At 40.9% G+C, this 26,496-nt stretch overlaps 1 protein-coding gene across 1 annotated transcript in view; it reads left to right on the top strand.

Moving 5' to 3' along the window:
- Positions 1 to 26,496, top strand: part of FARP1 (FERM, ARH/RhoGEF and pleckstrin domain protein 1) — a 202,273-nt gene that overhangs the window by 14,551 nt on the left and 161,226 nt on the right. The window contains exon 2 of the mRNA XM_057366200.1: positions 24,025 to 24,220. Within this exon, the coding sequence (XP_057222183.1) occupies positions 24,050 to 24,220 (171 nt within the window). The 5' untranslated portion in view covers positions 24,025 to 24,049. The remainder of the gene's footprint in view (positions 1 to 24,024; positions 24,221 to 26,496) is intronic.

Genomic DNA, 26,496 nt, shown 5'->3' with positions numbered 1-26,496 from the left:
TAGGGAATACTAGTSCTAGTAATTGCAAGACTCATGCTTCATTGTAAGAAGGATGAAAAGGTCAAGTTTGTGACTGTGTGCCTGCTTTGTTTAGTWACAACCTTGGTGCTTTTCCTGGAAGTTTCATTGAAAATTGAATTGATGAACAAAGAAGTGTACTTCACTTAGAGGCTGAACTTTGTGAGRCGATGAAACTGGAAGAATTGTATGGGTTTGGTAAATGGGGATGAAACCCATGGATCCGTCAGAGATAAAGGGGGTGACAAAATTGCAGGGTTTGGCCTTGAACATGGCTGATAACTGAAGGGTAGGAGCAGTTTGCCATCCATGGGATGCTTCTGCTGACCTTGCTGCATTCCATTTGCTGAGAATATGTGGTTCTCCTAAGCATGCCAGAGGTGATCCTGGGAAATCTTTCTGAGAGGAGGGGAGAGTTAGGGCTTTTGAGTCACCAGCATATAGTATTCATGTGGCATCTTTCTTTACATTTTAACTTCTTGCCTATACCTATCATCCCTTACTGCAAAGATGAAGTGTGCTGGTRGATTTTCAGTACTGTTGTAGTTACTGAGCAAAAGGAGTTCTAGTTCTGTAATCTCTTACCAGCAAGTAGAGCTTATTGAAACTATTTTTTACTTATTATTATGTTATTMTTTGTTATTATTGCAAGGCTAGGGAACAGTCTGGTTTGTATTTAGAATATATTTTAATATAGAGAAGGCTTCAGGTCCTTTCTGGGGTGAACCTTTTATTCTACAGAGGAGCTGCTGATGTGCAGCTTGGTTGCTTGCACACCTTCAGGGATTGCTCACACCTTCCCTGAATAGTCACTGAACTGGTACCAAATTTGTACCATAATYATTGATTCCTCCTTGGTACCATTCCATAAGCACTTGAAAAGTTGGCATAAGTTGCCTCTGTACAACCTTTTCTTGATTTCCCAGAAACATCACTTTTTAGGGCAGAAATATTCCAGGTGGCATTTCTTGGAGGGGTGTGAGGAAAAGCTTCCATGCCTCTCATTAGGTAAATGGGCTCTCTTCCAACACCTGCTACTTCTGTGCTTTATTCCTGGATAATCATCTCTGCATTCCAGCAAGCTATTTTTGCAGAGCTGGGAGAAAATTAGGATTATGTGCATTGAAGCATACAAAGAATTTCAGGTATCATAACTGAAGACATCATAAAAATTAGGTATCTCACAAGCCTAGTGGTTTTTAGGTAATTAAGGAACTTCTTGCTGTTTCAGTAAGTTTGACTATTAGTGAATTGAAAAATTGATGATGGTCCTGAAATCTTMATTCTCTCAATAATCAATCATTCTCTTTTAAATAGGAGTCTCATTTGTGGTAAAGTTTTGTGGTCTGTTTTTTTTTTTTCCTGATGCATTTTTAGAGTTGACTTTTAAGGCATCTTATTGATTTAAGTTTAGTTCCTTCCAAGCGCTGTAGTAAAACTGGCATTTTGGTATAAAGAAACAAGTCCTCTGCTAATTTCTAAGGCAAAAGGTGTAAAAGCAGTGGATGTAAACAAGGTGATACAACACTAAAAAAGTGTGTAAATGTTCATCATACTGGTTGTGGAAAAAGGGATGTTGAAGTAAAGGTAAACAGTGTATTTAGTTGCAAATGAATCTTTGAGATTTATCAGCTGATGGAAGTGGACTTCTGTCGGAAAATGGTAACAGCAGTCTTAATGTAAGATTTTGATCTCACCTAGTGTAATTAGTTTTCAGTAATGATTTATGTAATCTGTTTATCTTTCTTTCATTTGAACCAAAAAACTTTTATCTAAAAAATACTTTAAAAGATAGTTTTATGCTGTCTTTTAAATTTTTTTTTAACTTGACTAAGTTCCATGTCCTGCTAGTAGAGCATGTATTAARTCATGGAGAGGAGTGGAAGGGAACAGTGCCTAGGCACAGACTACAACATAAAGTTATCTTTCTTAACAGATGAAGGACATGTGCATAAAATGTTTGACTTTTTGGGGGGGAAGGTTTTTTTTATTTTAGTAGTTTATTTTGGTGGAGCGTTTTTGTTTGGGTTTTGGATTTTTTGTTATTACATGCGCTTTGCTGCAGAAAAATAACCAGTCTTTCCAAGCAAGGCTCATGATGCTACTGCTACTACTCCTAGTCTGGAAAGCTCAACATCTTATGAGATGTGTGAGTTTCAGATGCGCTTTCAATGTGCTTGTCTCTGACAAATTTTCAGTAATATTCCTCTGCAGATTGCTTTGTGCATGGCTGGTTGTGTATTCAGAAGAGACCTGTCCCCTACACATGGGAACTTGAATTTCCTGCCATTTCACATGTTGGAGGGGAAAATGGAATAATCTACAAGCAGATTCTCCTCCCAACCACAATTCCTGGAAACTGTATGCTGTTGTGGGCATGTTTATTTTCTACTTTTCTTTCTTGCTGTGATAATCTCAGCCTTTTGAGGCAGAGAGCAGACAGTTTATTTAAAAACCTGCTATAGCAAAATGTCATTTACATAAGCAACAGTAGATGCCTTCATGCTTCTGAACTCTCTTTTCCTTTGCAGAGACTAGGAAGATTTTCTTATGAGTCTAATCAAAGGATACCCTGTAATGTTAGAAATAACTTCCTCAGAAAGGCAAGACTGAAAACTCAAGCATTCTCACATATCCTTAAAGAAGGGCTGTACTTGAGCTTTCTTTTTCACAGTGATCAGGMTCTCAGTGCGGTGCTCAGATGCCACTTTTGTTTGTAGTCCAAGGCTATTTTTCCTTCAGATCTCAGTGAACTTGGAGGATAAAGAAATGTTCTTGGTGATGCTATGGGCCTTGGCAGCGTTCTTTCATGCCCTTCCTCTCCTCCTTTCACCAGCTGCTTCCCTTGTGGTTACATCCAGGCTTTGCCTTTACCCTGAGATCTTTTTAGTTTTGTTTGGAGCCARCTTGATACTTGTTTCCATTTCTTTGTAGGGTTTGTTTGAAAAATACAAGGATCATAAGCTGCTGAAATTGGAAACAAGAAAGCAGTTTCAGGTGGTGAAAAAACCAAGATGGATGAATATATTTTAACAATAGCTTCCAAGAATTTGTAATACAGAGGAAGTTGTTAAGGCTGATTTCTGACTATATGTTYTGWACAGAAGGAGAAGCGTTAATGCTGAAAGCATAAGAACGGGGCCTGAGAGGGAAAAGCTGACACCTTCCTTTTGTAAGATAGTTTCTCAGTATCTTCTATTCGGACTAAACCTCATTAGTTGACCACACTAATGAGGTCTGGTTTTCCTGAAGGTGTTATGCTYGTCATAAAAGTCCCAGGTGCTGGTRCATGACTAAATCAACATGATTCTGGGTGTGTTTAGGAAAATACAGGTCACACATTCTAATGGCCTATTTCTGTCCTGTTCAACTGGTTGCCTGAAAGTGACTCCAGAATAAAATTTATCTGCTACTAAATGATCTGGAGTGACATATTCTGATCTGTATCTAGCACTCGTAACTTACAGAGTAGTACCAGTGAAACATTTGTGGAGACATGCCTCATTTTGTTTATTTAAAAACAAAGCAATGCTGTTTTTGTTTAAGAAATARTCTAGGAATTAGTGGTAGTTCAGAGTTATGCAAAGAGAAATGAGGTRCAAAGAGCAAGACCAGAACTGTAGCCCAAACACTTTTATGGTTTTGCATAATCTCTAGATAAGGCAGAGTGTCGTGGGAACACAGTGTCACCAGAAGAGGTAGRGAAGCAGTTGTGTGATGTTGATGCTCTTGGATGGAGCTGCACTTTGGTGAGGTAAGCGGCACTGTTTGGAAATCACAGTGGGGAAGTAGGGGTGAGTCACTGAATCAGTCATTTTAGTGCCAGTATTGAAATTCTTGGGATAATTACTGAGTAGAGACAAGTGAGYCCAAGAACATGATAAAATAAGCAGTAACAGACTTACTGTCATCTGACAAGTGGTGCTAATATCTCCATRAAGAGTTGACCTCTTCACGCAGCAGCATAAGGCATGCTGGTGACTGAGATGTGTTTAACAGGCATCTCAGATGTATTCCATGTCATGCCTGAGTTATTGTGAGTGTTATCTTTGRTGCAGGAAGGAAAATGTGGGCAGCTGTTCCATTGGAAGCCTGTCATGGGAACCAGTAGGAACCAACTGTGGTTCACATCCCCAGYGCTGTTCAGCTGAGTCTGGACAGGGGATGAACGGGATCTCCAGTCCCCTGGCTTCAAATGGTTTGTGCAGAACAGGAAAGCCCCACACACTGTAGAATTATGGGGCAGCTGAAATTGCAGCCCAATACTGTGTTGGAACAGATTGGTTTATTGCTTGGGCTTTGATTTTTTTTATTTTTTGKTTWTTTAAGTTCTGTGTGYCTGGATGCGGAACATAAAAGTGTAAGAGGCGGTGTGTGGAAGCAGAGCAAGAATGCACAAAGCAAGAGAGAGCTTGTTGATCAGGCTGTCTGGAAAGAGATTTCAAGTTGGGAATTTCTGAATGACTGATTCCTCCCTCCCAARGGAAGGATTTTCTCTGGGTTTCAGCTCAATCAGTTTCTCCCAAGAGAAATAACATACATAAGGTCYAAATATTTTCTAGTTGCTCGAGCTAAAAATGGGTTGTGACACTGAAAAATGCAAATTCACTTCTCACTGGAAGCTCATGTAGTATATCTGCAAGGGAACCAAAGTTTATATACTTATTTTAAAGGCACTTTTATCAACAGGTGAGAAATGCAACAGGGTAGCTGCTCTGCATGAACTGTAATAGTATTTATAACGTGGTGGGTAAGGCTGTGCAAGTGGGCAAATATGTCGTCTTAGTGAGTGCATAAATCTGTTAGTGCCTCATAAATCTCATCAAGAGGTCATTTTCTTGACATCTCCCAGATTCATAGTTTGCCTGACAGCCATTTTAGGCTATGTGAGACCAGCGTGTGTGGCAGGAGACACGAAGGTAGAACAAGCTTTTATACTGTTTTGTTGTGCTTTCARTTTCTGAATCCCTGCAGAAGCAGAGGCCTCTTTCTTCTTCCTCCTTTATCTTCCTCATCCCCTTCTGCTACTGACTTTTAAGAACTGTGTAACTTCTCAAATGACTTTSAAACTCACCAGCACAGCACCGTAATTGAGCTCAGGCACTGAAAATGGGGGACAGAAGCTCCTCTTGTATAACTYGGCTCTAATGAGGTTTTTAGTACCCGGTCACAAAACAGAAGTAGGTAAATCTGATTGTTCGATGTAGGCACAATTACAGACTTCCTACACCTAACCCAGTCCWAAAACATAGCAGAGCTGTGTTCATGTAAGAGGAACATGTTAAACAATTGTGGCTCTCCAACAGGAAGCAAATCTGTCTGACTTGTGGCTTTAGCAGGTACAGCTTAGGCATGTTCCTTCTCAAAAGATGAGGTTTTCCAGCACTGCACATCTTGCTGAAGATTCCTGGGCCGGTAACATGGGATTTCGGCCTGGTATTTTCAGGCAGAGGTCTGGGTTAGCCCAGCATTCCACCTCTAAAAATAGTCAGTACTAATACTTAGGGGGAAAAGTGTTAGTAAAACATTGATCCGTTCAAGGATTTTGAGCAAGAAAGCCATGTTTTCTCCTTTGTTTAACAATCCTTGACAGGCTTTCTTTTGTGAATACATCTTTCTTTTGTGAATACATCTAACTCTATATTAATCTGTTTTAAATTTTTGCCTTCATAACATCCTGTGACAATGGGTTTTGCCATTAATTGTGGTATGGAAAAAGTGCCTCCTTTTCCTCTTGTTTTTAAACAAGCTGCCTGATAAACTTCACATTTTTAAATGAGCTGCCTAATTCATTTATTCTGAGACACGATTTCCTATTTGCTTTCTCTCTAATACCATTCATGGGTTTATGTCTTCCATTTTATCCATCTTTCCTCCCAATCTAAATGCACTTGTTTGCTTAGTTCTCCAGAGGCTGAAGTTTCTTCATACCTCCCACTGTCGTCACTCTTTGAATCTTTTCTTGCTCTGCAGAATGCTTCTCTGAAAATTTCTTGGTGCAGCAGCTGTAAGTGCGGAGCTGCTGTGGTGCTCCTGGCCAGGTATCCCTGAGCTGCTCACTCCTGGTATTCCCTTGGCTCTCCCAACCAACACTGAACTTTGTCATGTGTGAGTGTGTAGTTCTGACTTTCATTAGACTGCAGTGACTCCAAGATTCCATTCACTAAATTGGATGTTACTTTGTAGTGTGTATGAATAAATACCTGACAAATCTATCTGCAGCTCAACACAGTTTATAATTTTGCTGCTTGCTCCATTTTTTGCATAAACAATGACTATATTGTGTGGTACAAATGCAAAACCAGGGCTCTTGTGAAAACTGGCTATATATTACTGTGCCATTTCTTTTGCTCTAACCAGTTGTTAATTCACGGGAGGACCTTCCATTTTATCCCATGACAGTTCAATTTCTTCAAAAGCCTGTGGTGAGAGACATTGTCAAAGGTTTGTTAGAAATCTAAGCGTGTTATATATATCATACATACCACATTTACTGATATATGTCATAACAAGTTTGTGGAAGATGTCATGCTATGATGACCTTCCTCTATCATCTTTATTTGCATACCTGCTAATCTGTTCTACAGTTTGTATCAACTTTCTCAGTGTAGCTGCCAGCCTGTTGTTCCCTGGAGTCCTTTGATTGAAATTGGCAGCACATCCTGAGCTTGTTTTTTAAGTTTGTCTTAGAGGGAAGCTGGGCAGCATGGGTAGTAGTGGTGGTATGCTGAAGTGCCTTTAAAATTTCTGGATGAGCAGCATCTAAATCTGGTAATTTAAATTGAGATGGATGCCAATCTGCTGTTGGTCCTAAAGTCTGATCTGATGATGCTGCAGTTTGACTGTCTTGTGCCTGTACCATCTTCTTGCTCCCATACACACCTTGCATTTTCCTGAGTTTTGGGATGCTGGTGGCCAGTTTGTCTTCACTGTCCCTTGGCCTGCTCAGTAGGGGAGCAAACTTTCCTTCTGCGCCCTGAGTGCTTCTGATGTGTGAAACAGGAGCTGGAAAGGAGGAGGTTGCTGRAAGGGAGCAGTATACAGTTAATAAATTGGCATTTATTGTATGAATTATTTGCACGGATAGTGTAGTTGAATGTAATTGTTTACAGTTCTTATCACTCAGAACAAATCTCTGTTTCAATTAAAAAACTTACACAAATGGGCTTTTTCAAAATTTTGCATTGATAATGGATTTATTTAGTGTACTAATATAAATGGTTCTGTTATGGTTATGGATTGTATTCATAACAGGATTTAAATGCAGCTCTTCAGGTGTATATGATGTGAATAGAATTTAGGATCAGAATTAAGGGGAAGATGTTTACTGTTCAGAAGAGTTAATGTGAGGTTTTGAAGCAGTTCACAATTCAGTGTTTCATATTAATTCCTGCCATTTGATTTTCAGTATTTSTAACAAAGATTCTCAGTCATGTGCAAACTCTATTTTTGATGATGATCAGACTTACCCTGCCCTGCCTCTAATGGCTTTCTAACTGTTTTACTGCTTTTTACACCCTATAAAGAAAGAGATAATTCATTGTTCTAGTTTTAGATTACTTGAGRTGAGACAGCAGTGCTCTTCTCTTTCCATTTTACCTACTTCATTTCCCCCTTTCTTCTGTCTTTGTGTACGTGGTTATTTTTGTTGCTCTTCAGTTTGTGTGTGTGTCCCCATGGTTTTCCTTAATTGCTTTTTGCTCTGACTGTAGGATCCAGGCTTCTGTGTGTGTGAGGTTTGTGCAGCCGTTTTTATCTAGATTCTGCCGATTTCAGTGGCTCCTGAATCCACTTCCCTCCCTTGAATCAATTGAGGTAATGTGGCGTGGTGTTGCTTAGCAATGCTGGAAGCTGATACYGCCTGGGTGATGTGTGTGCGGTAACAGCACTGAGCAGGAGAGGCTACCTGTGCTCTGTGCTGTGTGCAGAGAAGAAATTTTGCATTTTCTAATGTTTTCAGCATTCGTTATGTGTTTGGGTGGGGTTTTTTTTTCCTTTAATGTTGCCAAATAACAGTTTTACAGGTTTAGAGATGTTCCTTCCCACTTCTTCCCAATACATTCAGAAAACTTGATAGCATGTAGAATCAAAATATAATTGCCAGTCTTTAAAGAACTGGGTATCTAATTAGCTGTCTTGAGATAGGTATGTTTTCTGTCTTCCTCCCCCACATACCAAACAAAGCTGTTGTGAAGGCAGAGCTGAGCTTTGTGGGATGTTTCAGTCCTCTAAAGCAGCATAGATTGGCAGCCAATCTGGTGTGCATGGCAGAGGATTAAAAACCGGGATGAATTTAATACCACCGACCACATAAGAATATAGAATGAGCTCTTTTGGCAGTAGATGTAAAGGTGTTAATGGAGGTTATTAGCCCTGAAATATTTYTATAAAATTGTTGAAATCTCTAAATTTTCAGCTGTGGGTAGATTTTTTTTACTCATTTAAATGGCAAGGGAGCAAACTATTGTTTCTTCCAGCATTCTTGTTTTGTTGGTTTTTTTACAAAGCCACAGGAGTATGCATTAAAAAATTAAACTGTTTTCTATTTTTTCTTTCTTTCTAATAAGAAGCACTAGAAAAATTACATATGTAGAAATCAAGTATCCTTGAGGCACATTTTTACCSGATGGTTGCTCTCATTTTCACCCAACACTGAATTGCATGGGAGATAACCCCATGTTTAAGTTGTAGGGTAGGATAACTGTGAAGGTGTTATTTCCCTACTTGCAGTCCTGGGTGGAAGACAGAGAGGGTGTTTTCCATCAGCCTGACAGGAGTGTGGACCCTGACATCTTTCCTTTCTTTGAAGGCAGTTATATTGAGTATATCTGAATAGCAGAGATAAAATCTTGGTCAGACTCTATTTGTTAGTTTCATGCATTAATGTGTGTGCTTCAGTAAGCACAAACTCACCATTCTTCAGCAAAAGCTCTGCCTTGGAAGGCTTGCAAATGCCTTATAAAGTTCTTACAAATTTTGTGTACAGTTAGCCAAAGTAACTGGGCACTGACGGTGTGCTTGATGATGTCAAAATACAYCTAGAAGTCAAATGATCCCACCTCAATGCTGTTTTTCTGGGCTGTAAGGGATTGCTTGTGAGACGTGGGACTGTTCAATGGGTTGATGTCTCTCATTAGCTGCTCCTGCCTCTCTTAACCAGTAGTTTTCATGACCAGCAAATGCATTTCCAGTAGCCTGATAGTTTATTCATTTCTGCKTCAGACCATTTAATCCATAGTATGTACTCATTTATCCTTGTCTGTAAGGAAACAAAACATCGAGCTGGCGAGGGGATTTTATAGCAGGTTCATTGCCATGGTTTCAGACAGCCTTACATAGCCTAAAAATAGATTCAGGAAAGAATATTCTCTTCCCTTCCCTCCCTCCCCCAGCTCTAACTAATTGGAATTTCCTTTTTTGTTTGTGTATTTTTGTTGTTGTGGATTTACTGASAGGTCAGGCGAACTTGTTTGATGTTTTGTTTTAAAGAGGAAAGTTCATCGTAGTTTCTAATCCACTGGGGAGTGACTTCCCTGGTRCTGTGCCAAGGCTCTTACCTCCTGCTCCTGTCTCCTACACCTCAGCAGTGCCACTCTGGCAGACCGCAGCTCATTACAAACCAGTGCAGTAGTCTGAGATGTGTGAGGGACCATCCTGGGGATACCTTTGGTAATTATAACCTTGACATTGCCTTGTGCTGAGCAGGGGAAGTGTAGAGAGTGCATGATGATGTGCCTTTAGCAGCCTGCGCTGCYGCCTGAACAGCATCCTCCTCCAGAGTCCGTCTGGCAGCTTTGCTGCGTCTCCTGCAGCCCCTCAGCTAGGATGCTGCAGACAGGTTGAGGATCATGGATGTAGCTAGCAGGACAAGATTTAAAATAATGCTTTGTGTACAGCAATGCCTGGGCTGCAGCTGCAGGGAGCTGGGGGAGGCAAACTGGGTGACCTCTGCTTCCCCTTCTTGGTGTCCTTGCTGAGACAGCATCCGAGCTACACAGCCTTGKCTGGTGTGCCTAGAGCTTACTTGGGCATGGCTTCACGACCTCCAGATTGCAGTGTTGTCTTTGAACATCAGAAAAAAGAAGGTGGAACACAGCTTGGCAATTAATATGGTCTCTTCTGATATGTCCTGGCTAAACTATGTTTAGCTTTGGGTGGGGCAGTTGAATTTCACCCCCACCCCCACCCCCCCCCCCCCCTTTAACAGAGGTGTTGACTGCTCGTGTTAGCGGGAGTCCTGGGTGCTTTTAGATCTCTCTCCCCAGACAGGAAGGGCATGGGTTGGAATCACACTGATGCCTTGGATTTCCTGCATTGCTTCCTGTTGAATTGCTGGGCCAAAAGCTAGTGCAGGCAGATACTGTACTCAGTGTTCAACTCCTGAGGCTTGCAGTGTGCCTATTTGTGTTGGAAAGCAAGTAAATAGCCCCACAGCAGCTGTATCTTTTAGTGTCAGGTTTTGGAGCAAAGGGAAAGCAATTCTGGGTTGAATTGCAAAGGGGAAAAATCCCATAAGGTCTCTTAGCAGATTGTTCGGTGAACAAGGTGTTGGTTCTGCTGACCCATTTCCCATCACCATTTTTCTTCGACTGCCCACRAGAAACTGCAGTAAGTTTATTTGTTTGTACATGTTGTACATGTTGCTGCTGGTACCAGGCCTTTTCTTTCTTCCTGCTGCTGCTTTTGTGGTCAGGGTGCCCTGACCTTCCTCAGTAGGGACTGAATGGAGAAGGGCAGATGTGATGTCAGGTGCAAATATGTTAGTGAATGGGCTGCAGTGTATCGCTAATGGTTTATTTACCCGTTGTAAACACTGTGCGATTTTCCCATGTTTCTGAATTGATGAGAATTATGTCGTCTTTTTCCATGTGCTATGTTGGACAAAATATGTATATTTAGTAGGGAGAYGGTGGTGCCAGATAGGTAGGCTTCCTCTAGGTGGGACTGCTGTTCGGGAGASATTAAACCTTTTGGAGTATTTTCTGTTGCTTGTATGCTGTGCTGCTTTGCACTTGGTATCTGCAACATGTGCCCGTGCTTCCCTGCTCCTCCCTGTGACACTCTGCAGTATTCATATGCCTTCTTTGGCAGCTGGAGAGAAGAAGAAGAGCAACCCCCAAGTACAGCTGATGGAAGTGTGCCTTTTCTGCCTTCCACAGAGGCAGGAACCTGCCTTGACTTGTTCATCACCAGCACAGGGCGTAGGGGCTGGGCTGGGGCACCGGTGGGTCAGGTTGGCTGTTACTTTGCTCCAAAGAACCGCTCTGTTCTTCTTGGAGTTGAGGTGAGTTTGCCATCCTTTTGGAGAATGCACACTGGGATTTTCACAAAATACAGGGGTCCCTGGTTCTAAGGGGTGGCAATGTGTTTTTTTCATATTTTTGTGAAACTTMTTTTCAATTTCCCAATCCAAACTTAAGCTGAAGGAGTTCCTCCAAGGATGAGAGCATGACTACCATCTGTGTTCAGTCGTGTGCTCCCTGGAGAGAAGTGCAAACTGCTTCATGCAGACCAGCCCAGATTGCAGAGCCAATGTGACCCTATGAAAATATAATCCTGTCTGATGCTAGAGGGGAAAATTTTCCATAGCTGGCACGTGTTTGTATATTCTTTAAGTGGACCACCTTTCTGCTGTAGTGATTTAAACCCCTGGAAATATTCTATGCATGAATTTACAAAAAATAAAACAACTTGCATAATATTACATCAATGCATGGKAGATCATCTCCTTCCCCTCCCATCTATCCAACACTTACATCATTTTACATCCATTTTTGTTCCCTCCAACACTTCCAACCGCTTCCTTGCTCTGCTCCCTGGGCACCAGTGTGCTCCACATGGGAAAGCTTCTGTGTGTGCATGCTCCTGGTGTGTTCTGAGCTTTGCATGAGTGCTTACCTCCTCCCCAGAAACATGGAGAGACTGGGGTGTGTGTGTGACTGGGAGTGGTGTAGATATTTGGAGGTGCTCTCAGGTTGCTGTTGTATCTACAGGAACAGAGAATTTGTGGGTGAGGTGAAAGCAACGCCAAAACCAGCAAATCCTATATTGTTTATCATGTCTGGATAATGAGRTGTAATTTGAAGTCAGCTGCTTCACTTGTAGACCTTACAGGAATTGGAATATTCATATTCAGGAGTTATGAAAATTAAGCATACTGTTTTCTGGACTCTCAAGGTMATAATGCCAATTATGTGATTTGCTTTCTTTAAAGTTCACTTAAGAAGCTAACRCATCTTAAGACTTGGAATATCACTATGGATCAGATGCTGTTTAAAGAACATGTTTAATGCTGCAAAGCAGAAGTTCATAATGAAAAGATGCAGTTCTCCCTTTTSGTGACTTATGACACAAGTTTAATTATTAAGTTGCATTTTCCCCATCTAGGAATCTTTGTGTTATTTGTTGGGTGTGGTGGTAGTTCTCCTTCCGCAGGGCACTGTTGTCTATTACACTGTCTGTGAGAAAGCTCTCGTTCCTTGTATTTAGCAGATGTTGAAAGGGAAGGGTGGCTCAAGACAGCTGRTGGCCTCCTGCTTTTAAGGAACTGGACTCAGTTCTCAACCAGAATTCCCTGYATTGTTAGAAGTGATTTAAACACTCAGAAAATGGTTAAACTCTTGATAACCATGATATCAGAGAGCTAATTTTCAGAAAGCCTCATGCTCCTGGATGTAGCCTGTAATCGTATCTAAAGAAAGCTGTGGGCTGTGAAATACTTGAAGAATGAGTACAGAATACTGTACTCACTTTGGGAGTACAGAATCAGTGGATTTTCATTCTKTTTGACCTAGATCAATAAATGGATTTAGACTTCAGGCTCATAGTGGAGCCAGTCTCTCTACATGTTTTGGGGACCTGGCTTTTGTGTCTGTAATTCTCCACAGAGGAAGTAAGGATATTGTGATGMCTCCTTCTCAAACAATCATGGAGTTAGAGTAAGTACTTTTTGAGAGAGCAAATCAGCCTCCTCTACAGAAAGCACAGAAAGATTCTATCTTATCAGTAGAGTTCAAGTAGTTAGTAAGCCTTAAGGATGGAACAGGGTGGGAAAAAGAAATCCTGAGTGCCTTCCCTTGTGTGGTGAAACAGGCAGAATGGTCTTTGGCAGGTCCAAGGAGGGAAACTAGTAAAGGTTATGGTGTGCAAGAACAGGAAAGGGTAACTTGTAGTTGGACAAAGTGCTTAAATGTAAACAATTTCTGATTTAAATATAAACAATTTCTGATTTTTATCTGTTCCTGTGAGTTGTGCAGTTTTCCCTTGCTTAGAAAAATGTGAATCTGTTCTGTTTGAAAATGAAAGCTGTCATAGCATGTGTAAAGTTTACACCCTTTGGTGGGGATTTCTGGCACGGGGGTGAGAGATGAGAGCAGCAGARTTGTGCTGCTCTGCACTGCTCTCACCCTGAGGGGTGAGACAGCTGAGTTGTTRTGTACATGCAGGACAGGGCTGTTGACTTTGGGTCCCACCTCTGGGAGGAAATCATAGAATYACAGAGTATCCTGAGTTGGAAGGGACCCACAAGGGTCACCGCATCCAACTCGTGGCCCTTCACAGGACAGCCCCCAAAATCACACCATGTGCCTCCTGAGGATGTTGTCCAAATGCTTCTTGACCTCTGACAGGCTTGGAATCAATCCTGAGGAATCCGTCAGGAATAAAACTGATGTCATTTTTCAAGCACAAGGAAATAAGCTATTTTCTATCAGACATGACATACTTTTCCCCCCTTTCTTGTTTGTCTTGCACTTCCTGACAATCCTTTTGCACTTTTTGGGACCCCTCTTCAGTTTTGGATCCTTACTCTCTTATTTTTCTGAAACCTGCAGTTTCACCTCCCTTGCAGAGTCATTGTCAGACACCAGACATCTTGCCTGTCCCAGCCCCCCTTCCCCATCCTTGTACAGTTTTCCTTTCGCATTTAGTCAACTTTTTCCTTTTTCCTGCCTTGTTTTGTGCGCTGCCTGGAGGTCGCTGGCTCCCTTCCCCGCCTGTTGCGCTTGCTCTCCCTCCTGTTTCGGGCCCTTGTCCCAGTCTGCTCCTTGCTCTGGCTCACGCCTGGCATTTGTCCCTGCGGCACTCCAGATGCACTCCTTTCGCTTCCCCGCTGCCCGGGTGCCGGCAGCCCGGCCACAGCCAGCACAGGAAAGATGGGCTCCCTCCACTCCAGGGCCTGGACCCGCTCCAGAGSCTGGACCTGCTCCAGTTGGGCAGCCATGGAAATGAAAGGAGTCCTGGGCTCCTCTGTTCCCAGGCTGGCGTGTGCTCTCCCGCTCTGTGGGCAGCCATTGGGTCTCCACCAGGAGACATCGTGCAAAGTTCGAGCGTGCTCAGCAAGGAAAGGCTCCCGGGAGATCCTGGCTGTTGACTCCCTGAAGGTCTTTGCCTGCCGTGAATGTGCTGTTTGCTACCATCGGATATGGGTATAAAAAGTGATTTCCGTGTTCAGCATAATCTAAAGTTACTTGAGGCTCAGGAGCCAAGAAAGGAATATGAGGAGTATAGGATGTTCTCCAAGGGAAGGAAGAGCAATCTAATACCCAGCGTGCCTGCTTTGCCTGGCACAGCAGTGTCCTCTGCTGTGCTGCTTTACTGGGAGCCTTGWGCTCAAGACCTGTTAAAATCTTCCAGGCAGCATTCACGTTGGATGATTTGAAATGTATTATTTATTATGTCCCTCTTTCTGCTTGATCTTTCTCTGTCAGCTTCTGCCTCTTGATATCTGAATTTTGAMAAGGAGCTGAGTCCTCTGTCTCTCTGTCTTGCCTGGATTGTAAAGGCTGTTTTGGAGTGTTGCTTCCAGTGACATTTTGAGGAGGTCAGTGCACACTGGTGGGCAATCTTTGTGCTTTCTCTCCTTGCCAACGCTGCAAGGAAGAGAACGCAACAAGAGAATTGGTGCTTTCCACTGTCCCCCTTAGTAGTGAGAAGTACAGATTCCACAGATAATGCTTTTTCACACCTCCAAGCAGGTGAGTAATTAGTTTTGAGATGTAGCAAGGGATGTAATCTGTGCTGAAGCAGGTTTGTTGATAAAGAGGCAATGGTGTGGTTGAACAGGCAAGCTCATCTCTAGGTGCAGCTTCTAATAGTGCTCAGCTTTGGAGTGATGTATGTCAGGTTTCATTGTCAAGTAAGTTACAGTGGGAGGAGACATTTATTCTGCAGACACAGCAGCACCTCATACAGCTGCATCTGCCTTCTGTGAAAACCCACCCCTGTCTGTCTTCGTACAGCACGTATGACACTTACATTTTAGCCAAATGTAAAATGAGGACATACCTGTGGCAACAGCATGTCTGTGTTATCTGTCTCACTATCTCTCTTGCTATCTCTAATCACAGTGCTGTCTCTAAATGCAGTGTTATCAATTATCTAAAGGCATAAAAGTACCATATCCTGAAAGATCAGGAGAGCTGTCATCGGACAGACAGTGATTGGACTGAGATACTCAGCACAGGTAGAGTCTTTCACCRGTTCAAGTATTTGCGCAAAGAGAAGTGGATTAGGAACCTAAGGAAGTTTGAAAGTTTTGCAGGAATTTTAAAACGAATTTGAAGGAAGAATAATGRAATAATTTTAAAACACTCTGGGGTATTTGAATCTGAATATTATACAATCAAGCATCATGACCCATTTTATATCCAGCAGGATGCAAATGAATGTATTAAGTTGTTCTCTAAACAAGAGTACRTAAAGCAATTCTTTTCTTCATGGTACGAGTATTTCTTGCTGGGTACTATGTCGCTATTAAGTGTGGTATTTCCTTGGTCAAGAATAATAAAGGCTTAAAAGACCTTAAAAAGACCTAATTAAAAAAACCCAAACAAAACAATCATTGTATATTCAATTATATCAAGCAGTTTTACAAACTTACAAAAAGTCTCTTTTGGGAACAGACGTTTAAATATTTAAGAACTTCAGGAATTCTTTTCTGGTTTTATAGTGGGTTATATAGTGAGTATAGAACTGTGACCATAAATATGTTTTTCCTGGTGCACAAGCTATGTAATAATTTTGTGGGAATCTGATCACAGGCTTTGGGCATAAAGGAAACCAGTCAAGGCCACRGTGGCCTCAATTTAACATGTTTGGATAGGCACGATCTGTGGCTGCTCAGTGCTGAGCACTGATGTCATCGTCCTCTGTGGTTTGGAGCCAAGGGGTGCCTACCTTGAGTGAGCACAGCGTGCGTGCTGCAGCTCCTGGGCTCCTGCTCCCTGCTTGAGCAGCACACCATCAATGTGTGGGGCTACCTGATGGCTCCCAGCAGGACAGACAGCAGGGTCAGGCACGCTGACCATGGCATTTTGGCCCTCTGGTAGTGGTCTGTGTGCTCAGGGCAGGGAGAAGCTCCTCTGGAGGGCCACTGAATCCCTGAATTAGTCTCTGGTGCTCAGCATTTCTCTAGAGGATCTGGCTTGCATTTAGGCAGTGTGAATACCTCTACTGTGTACTCATACTTGGTTCAGAGAAATAGCATTTCCCCTGAGCTGTTTTATTTCTCAAAACCAGGACTGTATCAGATTTTCCCCCAACTGCTGAACRGTAGTATTAATGTAGTGTGTTATTTATTCTTTTGACATGTTTTTATTTCATGGAAAACGTCTGCGTTATGCTTGAAGCTGGGTATGAGTTGCTGGATCCCTTTCAGAATTCTGTTAAATCTGGAAGTAAATCAGATTACTTTRTTCTACTATAAGCACATTCGACTTGGCTTTCACATGAGGTGTTGTATGGGTGAATGAGCCCAGAGCACTCCAGCTGGTGCAACAGCTTTATTTATGCAGAGCGATGGCATGAAAGGGTTTTGGAAAATGCTTTTAATGGCTTCAGGATTGATTTGTACCACTATTGAACCACTAAACTGCTTGAAGTTCTTACYCATTTCGTTTGTGCTTTCTAATGACAAACTGTGGGCTCAGGTGATGACCCAGTTAATCAGGAAACTGTGCTGGTTGGAAACACAAGAAGCAGAGGTTTTCTTAGATTCTCTTTGTGCGTTCTTAGCATTGACCATGTGGCAGTAAACCTTCCACAGTCTTTCTGTTCATAAWGTGAAATAATTTTTTGCCCACATGATGATGCTTTTATATCTCAACTTCAAAATGCTTTAGGTCTTCATAAACTGATAACATGTACCTTCTCACTTGTACAACACATTTTATCATCAGTGAAGGATTAGCTGGRTGACTTCAGCATGTATTTCATGCACTCTTAATATTTTTTTCCCCTATGGATTTTTTTTTTAAATCACATTTTGTTACTGGTGCAAGCATGTTGAATTTTACTTTTTCATATATCCTAGTGMCAGAATTGGCAGGTTATGCAAAATGGAAGGGGTGTCATTAAAATGGAGTATCTAAGTATCTAATATGTAACTKGCAGTTTCTTCCTATGCATAATTTCTTATGCAGGCAGTTTTGTCAATGGGTTGAAAAACATCTCAGAAAGCAGGTTGGGAGTTTCACAGTGAGGAGGAATATCCTCTCCCTGGCCTGAGATAAAGCAGCAATTTTGTAGAAAAAGTGTGGTCTTGTCCAAGCATGAAACGAAAGTGCCAGGAAAATATTTTCAGTAGAAAACAGTGTTGAACTTCATGTACAAGTATGATATAAACACACACCTGGTAGGTACATGGTGATGCAGTTTAAGTRCAAAGCAAGTGGGCAATATTTAATTCAAATTTTAACTTGTCTAATAGCAAATGAAGCATTTGTGTGGAAATACCTCCCTCTGGCCTATTAAAGGATTCATGGCTCCACAAGATCCCTGTTTTGCTCAGACTGTGCCTTTGGATGTGAAGCGAAGACATAGTTGTTGGGTGAGAGTCACTAATTGAGCAATTGGAGCTAATCATGCCCTTGGCTTAGCAGATGAAACGCTAATTTTCCTTCCAGGAATAGCCAGAATTACCTGTTTGTACAGTGCCTTCAAGTCAGCTGATTTAAAACCCGAATTTAAAACTTTAAAATTGGCTGTGTTGGTTTGAATATGACGTTGACATTCCTGATTCAAGTGAGTGATGTTGATTGTGGTACAAGGGTGCCAGGAAGGAGTAGTGAAGAAGAAAGTGAACACAAGTCTCCAGAGGCTGGGAAACAGTCTCAATCAGTCCAAAGAGTAACTTGTGTGAAGAGGTTTCCGAGGAGATCTTTCAGAGTGTGAGTGTATGAAGCTTTRTTTGCCTAATTGCTCACTTACAGATGTACAATGGCTTTGCTTGCTTGTGTGAGATGCAAGGAAGAAAAAAATGTTTCTTGCCTGCCATCAGTTTCTAGTGCAACATTGTCCAGAAATATAACACATAGTGAATCAATATGTGTGCTGACTTGTTCAATACCACTGATGGCCATCAAAAGTAATTGTAATGTTGTGGGTTGAAATAAAGTATTTGCAGACCAGATTGGCTTTGTTCACAGAGCAATCTGTATTTGTGCTTAAGGGATGAGGYTTTTCACAGAGGCCATTGGAAGAGCGACGATTTATCTATTGCTGCACTTGTTAGACTGCTGACAGGTGTGTGGCTGAGGAAAAGATAGCACACATCAGATTTGTGCAGGATGGGGCTGTTCTTTTCTGACATCTGGCAGAAGAATTGGAATCTGGGACAGCTGCTAGTGCCACAGAATTGCAGATAGTTTTAAAATCTGAACCGCAATGAAGATAAATGAGCTCCAGTTGGAAGCTGAATGGCCCTGAAGTCAGAAACGAATGTGGACACTCTGAATGCTGTACTGATTGGTGTGCAAGAGGTGGTTTTTGTCCTGTTCAGTCATAAATGGTCATTATTCTGGACTTCARGCTACATTATTGGCATACTGAATAGTTAGTCTGAGTTTTTAAAGCCTTGTGTTACTGCTCAGGTCCCTAAATTTGCCATTGGTTTCAGGGTCTAGCTGGTTTGGTTTTAACAGCGAAGTGTACTCTATTGCTTTACAAACCTGAGCACTTAGTCTGTCCATCTGCATAACCATCCTACAGAAACTGGGTCAGACAGTGTTATTTAGAGGTTTTCAGAGTCTGACCAAGATAGGTAACTTTGTGGAYTCTCTTCATTTGCAGTACAGGTGATTAAATTTATTCTTTTGGGGATAGTCTTGCATAATTGATGGGAATATCTTATTGCTGCAAATTTTAGAAAGTCTGCAGAATGCTAAAGAATCCAATTCTGAGACTTGTAAAAGCAAGTCTGATTTTTGGTAGACAGCCAAGAAGGTAAACCTTCTTGAGCAGGCAGTTTTGTCGAGGTTATTTTTCTGTGTTTTTAGGGACAGGAAAAAGAAAARTGGAATCTGTGTTTAGAAATTAAGCCTGGTTAAGGACCTCACCCTCCACCCTCTTCTCCACCGAGTGTACAGGGGACTAGACATGAGCTATCTTCCTGCTGATTTTCCTGACCATGCCTCACCTTGAGCCTCCCCACTCACTTCATGAAGCAGCCATCACTTACAATGCTAACTTTTTTGTTTTGAGCTAGAAGACAGTCTAATGGTACAGAGAAATGGTCTTTTTATTGGCTTACTTCTCTATTTGAGTRTTGTGAATTTGAGCAGAAGGAGCAGACAAGTAAATGAACACAAATCCCTTTAAGTTGCAAGGTTTTCTTTAGAGTCTGAGTCAAACTTAGTGTGCAGGGTRCAGAAAAACAGACACCCAGCACCTGTGTCTGTACTACTGCCCTTTAGGCTTGAGCTGTTTTTCTATTAAGAACTTTTCCCATTTTTTAAATCATATTTATATTTTTTTAATCATATTTGCTTTGTAAAAGTCTGCCAGGGACTTGTGGAAATTTCCCGGGATAATGATTCACTATACCAAAACCTGAACTGTATTGGCTCTCAGTTTCCCATCACTGCAGGCTGAATTTYAGTTTCTGTCTTCCTGGTCCTGTTGCCTTGTTATTATTATTATTATTWTTTTAATATGGGTTCAAGATAATTGATTTCTTTTTCTATAGTAATTCTGATGTATTAGTGAAAAGGCAGCATGATTGACAATTTATGCTTCACGTGTAGAATTTTCCCTTACTGATGGTGTACAGATCTGCAATGTGCTTTTGGTAGCACAACCCATCACACCATGCCAACTGTGCCTCAGGCTTCCCCACTTTTAASAAGAGTGTACTGAGCATTGTGCTTCCTTCTGCTTCATGCTGTGGAAATGTGTCAGAAAGGAAAGCAAAAGAAGTGGAAAGGGCCTGGATATGTGGTACTATTCTCTCATGTAATTGGGGTCTTCAGTCTTTGGGAGCCTCTTGCATCAATTCCTGAGCCCTGGKCTGACCTAAAAAGCAGAGTAATTGAGAGATCAGAGTGGCATCTATTCCAACATGAGGTCTGCTCTTGTTTCAGTCAGTGGCTTATTGCTTCTATTTTCCTCAGTATTTTTTATTTTTGTAGCCCTTTATTCCTGCCCCCCTCTTCCTGCCACAGCCCCCACAAGTGCTGTTTATACTCCCAGCTCCCTTTAGACTAAGTAAGTTTGATACTTTTTTTGCCTTGCCAAAGAAAAATAAGTGGAAATTTTAATTGGCCAGAACCTTTCCGATGCCATAAAATGTGCCTGCTTTGAACGTGGAGAACTGAGGTGGCTTTATGCTGAACCACATTGTGGCCTTTGTCCAGCTACTGTGTAAGTATATACAGACCTGAAATTTTTACTGTCTGTATGAAAGGGTTATTAATGTATGATTAGAACAAAGTAACATCTCCTAATCTGTCTAATGGGAGTTGTAGGGGTTTTTTTGTGCCTTCCAGGTGCTGTAAGTAGAGAAAGCTTGAGTCAGCCCGGTGGCCCRACAGCAGCTGGCAGGGCTTAGCTAAGCCTGGCCTTGGGTTTTCCAGTCTGCCAAGAGCTGATTTAATTTGCTATCCCAGCCAAGAACAAAACACTGAATTGTTTTCTTTTGAGTTAGAGAGGTGCACTGGCTTAGTGTGAGGAGGGTGAGAGTCAGTGTGTGGATTCAGACAGGAGCGTATGGGTGGGAGTTGGGAAGGAGAGGACAAGGATCTTGCAGGTGCTACAGCGCTACCGAGAAGGGCACTGATATCCAGTGAGGCTGCAGCAGAAACAATGGACTTGATTTTGGCCCTGGGTTTCAACAGCTGTCAGAAGGAGCAGGCAGAAGCTCTTAATTTTCAGAGTTCAGATGAGACCTTTTTTGTTACTGTTCTCTGTTCCTATACTGGTTGTCTATCTCCACATATGTTTTGCTTAGAGCCGTACATTTATGTTGGAATCTCGTGGCTGCTGCTGTTTCTTCTTCATTGATATCCTCCCCATTTTACTTTCGTCTTCCTACTAGAGTGTCTTTGAATTTCTCTATCATTTRTCCAAACCTGATCTGTCTCTTCATCATGACAGACATTAGATATCCTAATCCCCTCAAGATTKCTCAATGTTTGCTTAATACTCTTTTGTTGCCTTCTGTAACCTCAGTTCATTGTCGTCTAGATCAAAATGATTCAGAGAAAGGTACACAGCTTGACTGATGTGYTGTGTTATTTTAGAAAGCGTAATTTTAAGGCCTTTTATATAAAGGCTWAGTAAAAACATTATTCTGATGTTACAGCAGCAGCATAGTGAGAMTAGTGCCATGCAGAAAAAAACTTAAATAATTTGCAGTGCAGTACGCTGATATTTAGACACATAGATTAAAAAAATCAAAGGTCTGCTTTTAGTTTTTTAAGTARCAGAATGCTTGTGCTCAGGTTGTAGTAGTACTCAGACCAGTAGTTTTTAGATCTTGGCTTCCAAATGAAAATACGGGTATATAACTGAGTGGTTCAATATATATATGTGAAGCAAGAATCTCCATATTACTAACTGTTAATAATAATAAAAAACCTCTCAGCTATATATATTGTTTGCCTTGTATCTGTCCTCCATGATTTTTGGCTGCTAAATTTGAGTGGTTTTTATGTGTTTTGTTAAGTTTATTGGTCTGCCTGAATGTGTGTGGGTCACTAGATCATCCAGTCAGAAGAACGTTTATAGAAGGGTTCAATGTCTGTAATATTTCCTTGCATTGATTATTTAATGCTATCACTTGAACTGACTGGATTGATTCCTATATTTATGATTTAATGGAAAGAACATAGCCAAGAACTTTTGTAGTAACAAGCAATTGTAAAGGTCMTGTCTGCCCTCTTGGTGCTGTTTGGGGTATGTGATGACTTTGGAAGAGCTCTCAAAACCGCTTTTGAATATGAACAGGGACCAGAATGTTTGTGCCYTTCTAGACTGGGTACTGTGTTACCTTTTTAGATGATCCTGTGTACTCCACACACAGGAAAATAAGATTTATTTGTAAAGGGGCCTGGAGTCTTTCCATTTAGGGCTTGGTGCCTTTTCTTCCAGATTTCCTGCCTCTGACTGCAGCTTTCTTGTTGGCACTGCTAGTCTTATAAAAAGATTTTTTTACAATAATTTTAAAGAACAAGATAAATGTAATTGATTCTTCATAGATTTGTAGATTGCAGTGATAATTGAGGGAAAATTTATCTCTCTGGCAGTGGTTGCCATGGACTTGGGTAGGTTTCASTGGTATCTCTCCAGCCTTGATGGGCAGGTTAGTGCTGAATTGTTGCAAAAGCTTGCTTGCATTTTTTCCTTCTCCTTCACTTGTGCCTTTTGAGCTRATATTTAGAAGTGTGGGATCCCTCATTTTAAATTCCCTTCCTTCTCAGCTAACATTTCTTTTAATCCAAGTGCTGTTTTAAAATTTTTTACGCCTAGGTATTTGCTGTGTAAAAAAAAATCTGTGGGAACAGATTAGTCAGGACATGGAAGAGTAATGTGTAGTAAATTGTAATGTGTGGTTTATCCTGCCAAAGACAGGGCTGTTTTTATTCTATCCTTATGGTGGGAACTGGTGTCTTATTACCTGTCACTGTTCTTTATAGTATCCTGTAGTACTGGTGATGCATTCACTCACACATGGGCTGTCTTGTGCTTCCTTTTTTTCCCATACAGGCATCTCAGTAATTGTAACCTCAGAGTAAAAGCCAGGCAGTGATTGGCAGTACTCTTCTTATGCCTCTGTTCAGCTGGAAAGTTACATTTCCATTTATGCCCATCTGTGTGCTGCACGTTTTGTCCATTGATCAATATATAAAAGTCATGCAGAATGAAAATGCATTTACCAAGAAAGATTAATGGACAGTAGAAGTGGTTTTCATCAGAAATATGGCTAGAGTGTCAAAAAGCAGGGTAGGACAAGTGAAATAAAATCCTAGTGTGAGGTGTAGCATTCAACAAGTAAAACTAATGGTGCTTGAATTAAAAGAGAAGGTTCAAAGTTGTGCCAAGTTATGAAAACTTCCCTTATCAGTGTTGGCTATCTTTCTGGCYGTCCCTGTAGTGTCTTCACAGTCTTGGCTCATTAGTGGGATCAGACCAGGCCCCAGCTCTAGAGCAGCTCTGGTCCCCAAAGTAAACAAARTATTTGGCCTGTGTAATTGGTGTCATGTTGTACCCCTTGGCTTTCCTGCTTCACAGACCCTTATCAAGGTGGCGGCTGCAAAGGGCCAGAGGAGGCTGGAAGGAAAAAGTGCTGATGTAGCCAAGAGGCAGTGATGGTCAGCAAGTGGTGAATCGTTTCGCCTGCTCTTCTCTGGGAGCCCTGTCAGTGGCTGATAACAGMCTGATTCATAAATAAATAAAAATGTACATAATTAATTGATATCTGGGTTCTGTCATGCTCTATTTGCAATGTGGTCTTGTTTGCTTTTCCAGGAGAAAAGGGAATAATTTTCCCCTGTGCAGTACTGTAGCCTGTCTGTCAGTCTTATCCCCAAGGGTTGATTAGCCTGTGTATTTTGGAAAGTAAAAATTTGCCTGATTTTCTTGTCTTCATATGAGACACTAAGAAAAAATTGCAATGGCTCTTACTTATTGTTAATGGTCATACTAGCTGCAAGTATATATACCATAATGCTTATGTCCAAAACATCTTCTTTATGACTGATATGGTCTTCCTTGCCCTTATTCTTTTATCAGATATAAGAAACGCGTTTCCCTAAACATGGGTGAAACAGAGCAGAGACCAACAGCAGGATCCCGCCTAGGAGCCCAGGAAAATGCTGGGATCAGTACTTTGGAGCATGGACAGAAACCACCTATGACACCTCCAGGAAAACTTGTCTCTATCAAAATTCAGATGCTGGATGACACACAAGAAACTTTTGACATTCCGGTAAGGATGTGGAGGTTGGGATGGCTAAAGATTATTCAGGCATTTCTGAAAATTAATGTTCTCAAACCAGTTCTTCTATTTCAGCTGTGATTTTTTGGCTAATGAATTCGTGTTTCACAGAAAATGTTTGTTGTGTGTATCAGCATATAATAGATGATGGTGCAATAGAATAACATTAAACAGGAAAGTGAACTGTGAATTACAGTTATTAATTCCATTTCTGTTTGAACTGTTTCAGAAGAGGTGAAAGTCCTTGTTTTGTTTTTTTTATTCAAACATTGCAACAGTGGTTTCCTCTACTTTCTGAAGAGTTAATGTATTTCCTTGCTGCTGCTTTGTTCTTGATCCAGTAAAATGTAGATCTGTATGATTTTTTGTCTTTTCCTCTGTCAAGTCCTTAGGATAGCAACTCAAAATCATCAAAGTTTTCAGTAATTTAAATGACTCTTACATGCACTGAGTGCCCTCACACAGGTTGAGTGCAAAGAAGGAAAATGGAGTCTCATCTAAAGTTTCTTTCTACCCTGTTGAAATTAATCTAGGTTTGTCCTTGCCAAGGAGACAGGGTTACTACTGCTTTTGTGTGTGTTTGTGATCAGTAGAATCAGTTTGAATTAGTTTTGATAGCAAGACCAGTCCAGTTTCACACAATCTATCTGTTAGTGGCCACTAATGATTTTAGAATGCCATGCTTAYACAATTAACATGTAAGGTGGTTGAATGCTGTTGCTGTTTTGGAAGTGTACTGGAATGTATATTTTTCAAAGTCTTCAGGGTTCAGTGAATAGGAAAGTGGAAACCTGAGTTCAAATTTCMTCCTTTGTTGCTTGCATTTTCTGTAGCTATGGTAATTTCCATGCCTTCATTGGCTCAGTTTTCCCTTCTGTAAAATGGAGGCTCACAAATGAGATACAGAGATCTTAGACATAAAATGCCCTGGAAAAATGTTATCCCAGCATTAAACATGAAGCAATTCTGATTAGGAAAATTATCATTGTTTTTTAATGTCTGTTTATGAGGTGTTTTTTTTTGTCTATATTCTATGCGCACATGCACATGCGTTTTGATCTCGGCTGCTGTTTGTGATCCAGCTTACAACTGTGTGTTCAGTCTCAGATTTTATTTTAGTGGAAGGTAAATTCTCTGGACAGGCAGGTTGTGTGTGAACTGAACTGCCATCAAGTGAAATACCCATGTGTATAGCAGCTTGTAATGCTTTTSTGCCATTCAGAATGCCTGTCAAATATCTGTGGCAAACAGTCTTTASGTAAAAGCAGTCTTTAGATAATTGTTGCTGTTCAAAAATGTAGTTCTAGTTTAAATTATCAAATACAAATAAGATTTTGGTTCACTTTTATGTGGTATAAATATCCCTATTATTACAGAGACAGGTTGGTGGTTTTGTTTTTAACCCATCTGTAGATGCAAATTCACCGTACTTTGAAAATTGAAAATTATGTCAAACATTCAGCAGAAACCATTTKGAGATCAGTATCTTTTCATTAAATTGTTTGGAAGAAAATACAAGTAACATGTGGATGCAGTGCACCCTATAACTCCAGCTTTGTTTTKGGGAGTTTGAGAAAGCAGTGTTTTTTGATCTTTAATATTAGAAGATATCAACATTTCATTTGTTTTTAAACTTCAACAACACCTGGAAGACCTGGGGATTTAAACAACTCTCTATTGAGATCACTTTAATATAATTGTTTGTGGAGACTTTTATTTCATAACTATCACTACTGAAGGAAAGCCCAGTTGGTTTGAAAGTCAARTCTTGTGGTGAAATGTGCAGGATGCTTAGATACAAAATCTTTTTACAGCAGATTCCTAAAGCTTTTTGTCTTTAAGCTGTGCATAATCTAAGGAAAGAATMCACATTGTTTTAAATCTGCTCTAGAAGACATTAATTGTTTTAGCCCCATCTCACAAAACTGAGTAAGTTTTTATACATCTAAATCAAGATGCTTATTCCTGTTGGAAACCCCATGTTCCCATTTGTAAGTTCAATGTTTTTAGCCASATTGGTGCAGTATACACAGAAAAGGAAAGTGATACCATTTCAACAAAATATTTTAGGAGCAGCAAGTGTGGCCGTGGGCAGAAGATGTTAAACATACATGCCTAAGCACATCTGTGGGTTTGCTTTTTAGTGGAGAATTAAACACTTTTTGCGTGGTTGAAGATCTGAACTACACTTTCCAAAACCTGAGCTGCTATGATTATGAAAATAACTGCAAGTATGATACAAGTATAAACTGAGAAGAATTTGTGTT

This window comes from Malurus melanocephalus, unplaced genomic scaffold (assembly GCF_030028575.1).
Source record: "Malurus melanocephalus ecotype Western Australia unplaced genomic scaffold, MMel_1.1 scaffold_61, whole genome shotgun sequence".
NCBI lineage: Eukaryota > Metazoa > Chordata > Aves > Passeriformes > Maluridae > Malurus > Malurus melanocephalus.
The sequence above is the reverse complement of the archived record's forward strand: the minus strand, read 5'-3'. Positions and strand labels throughout refer to the sequence as shown.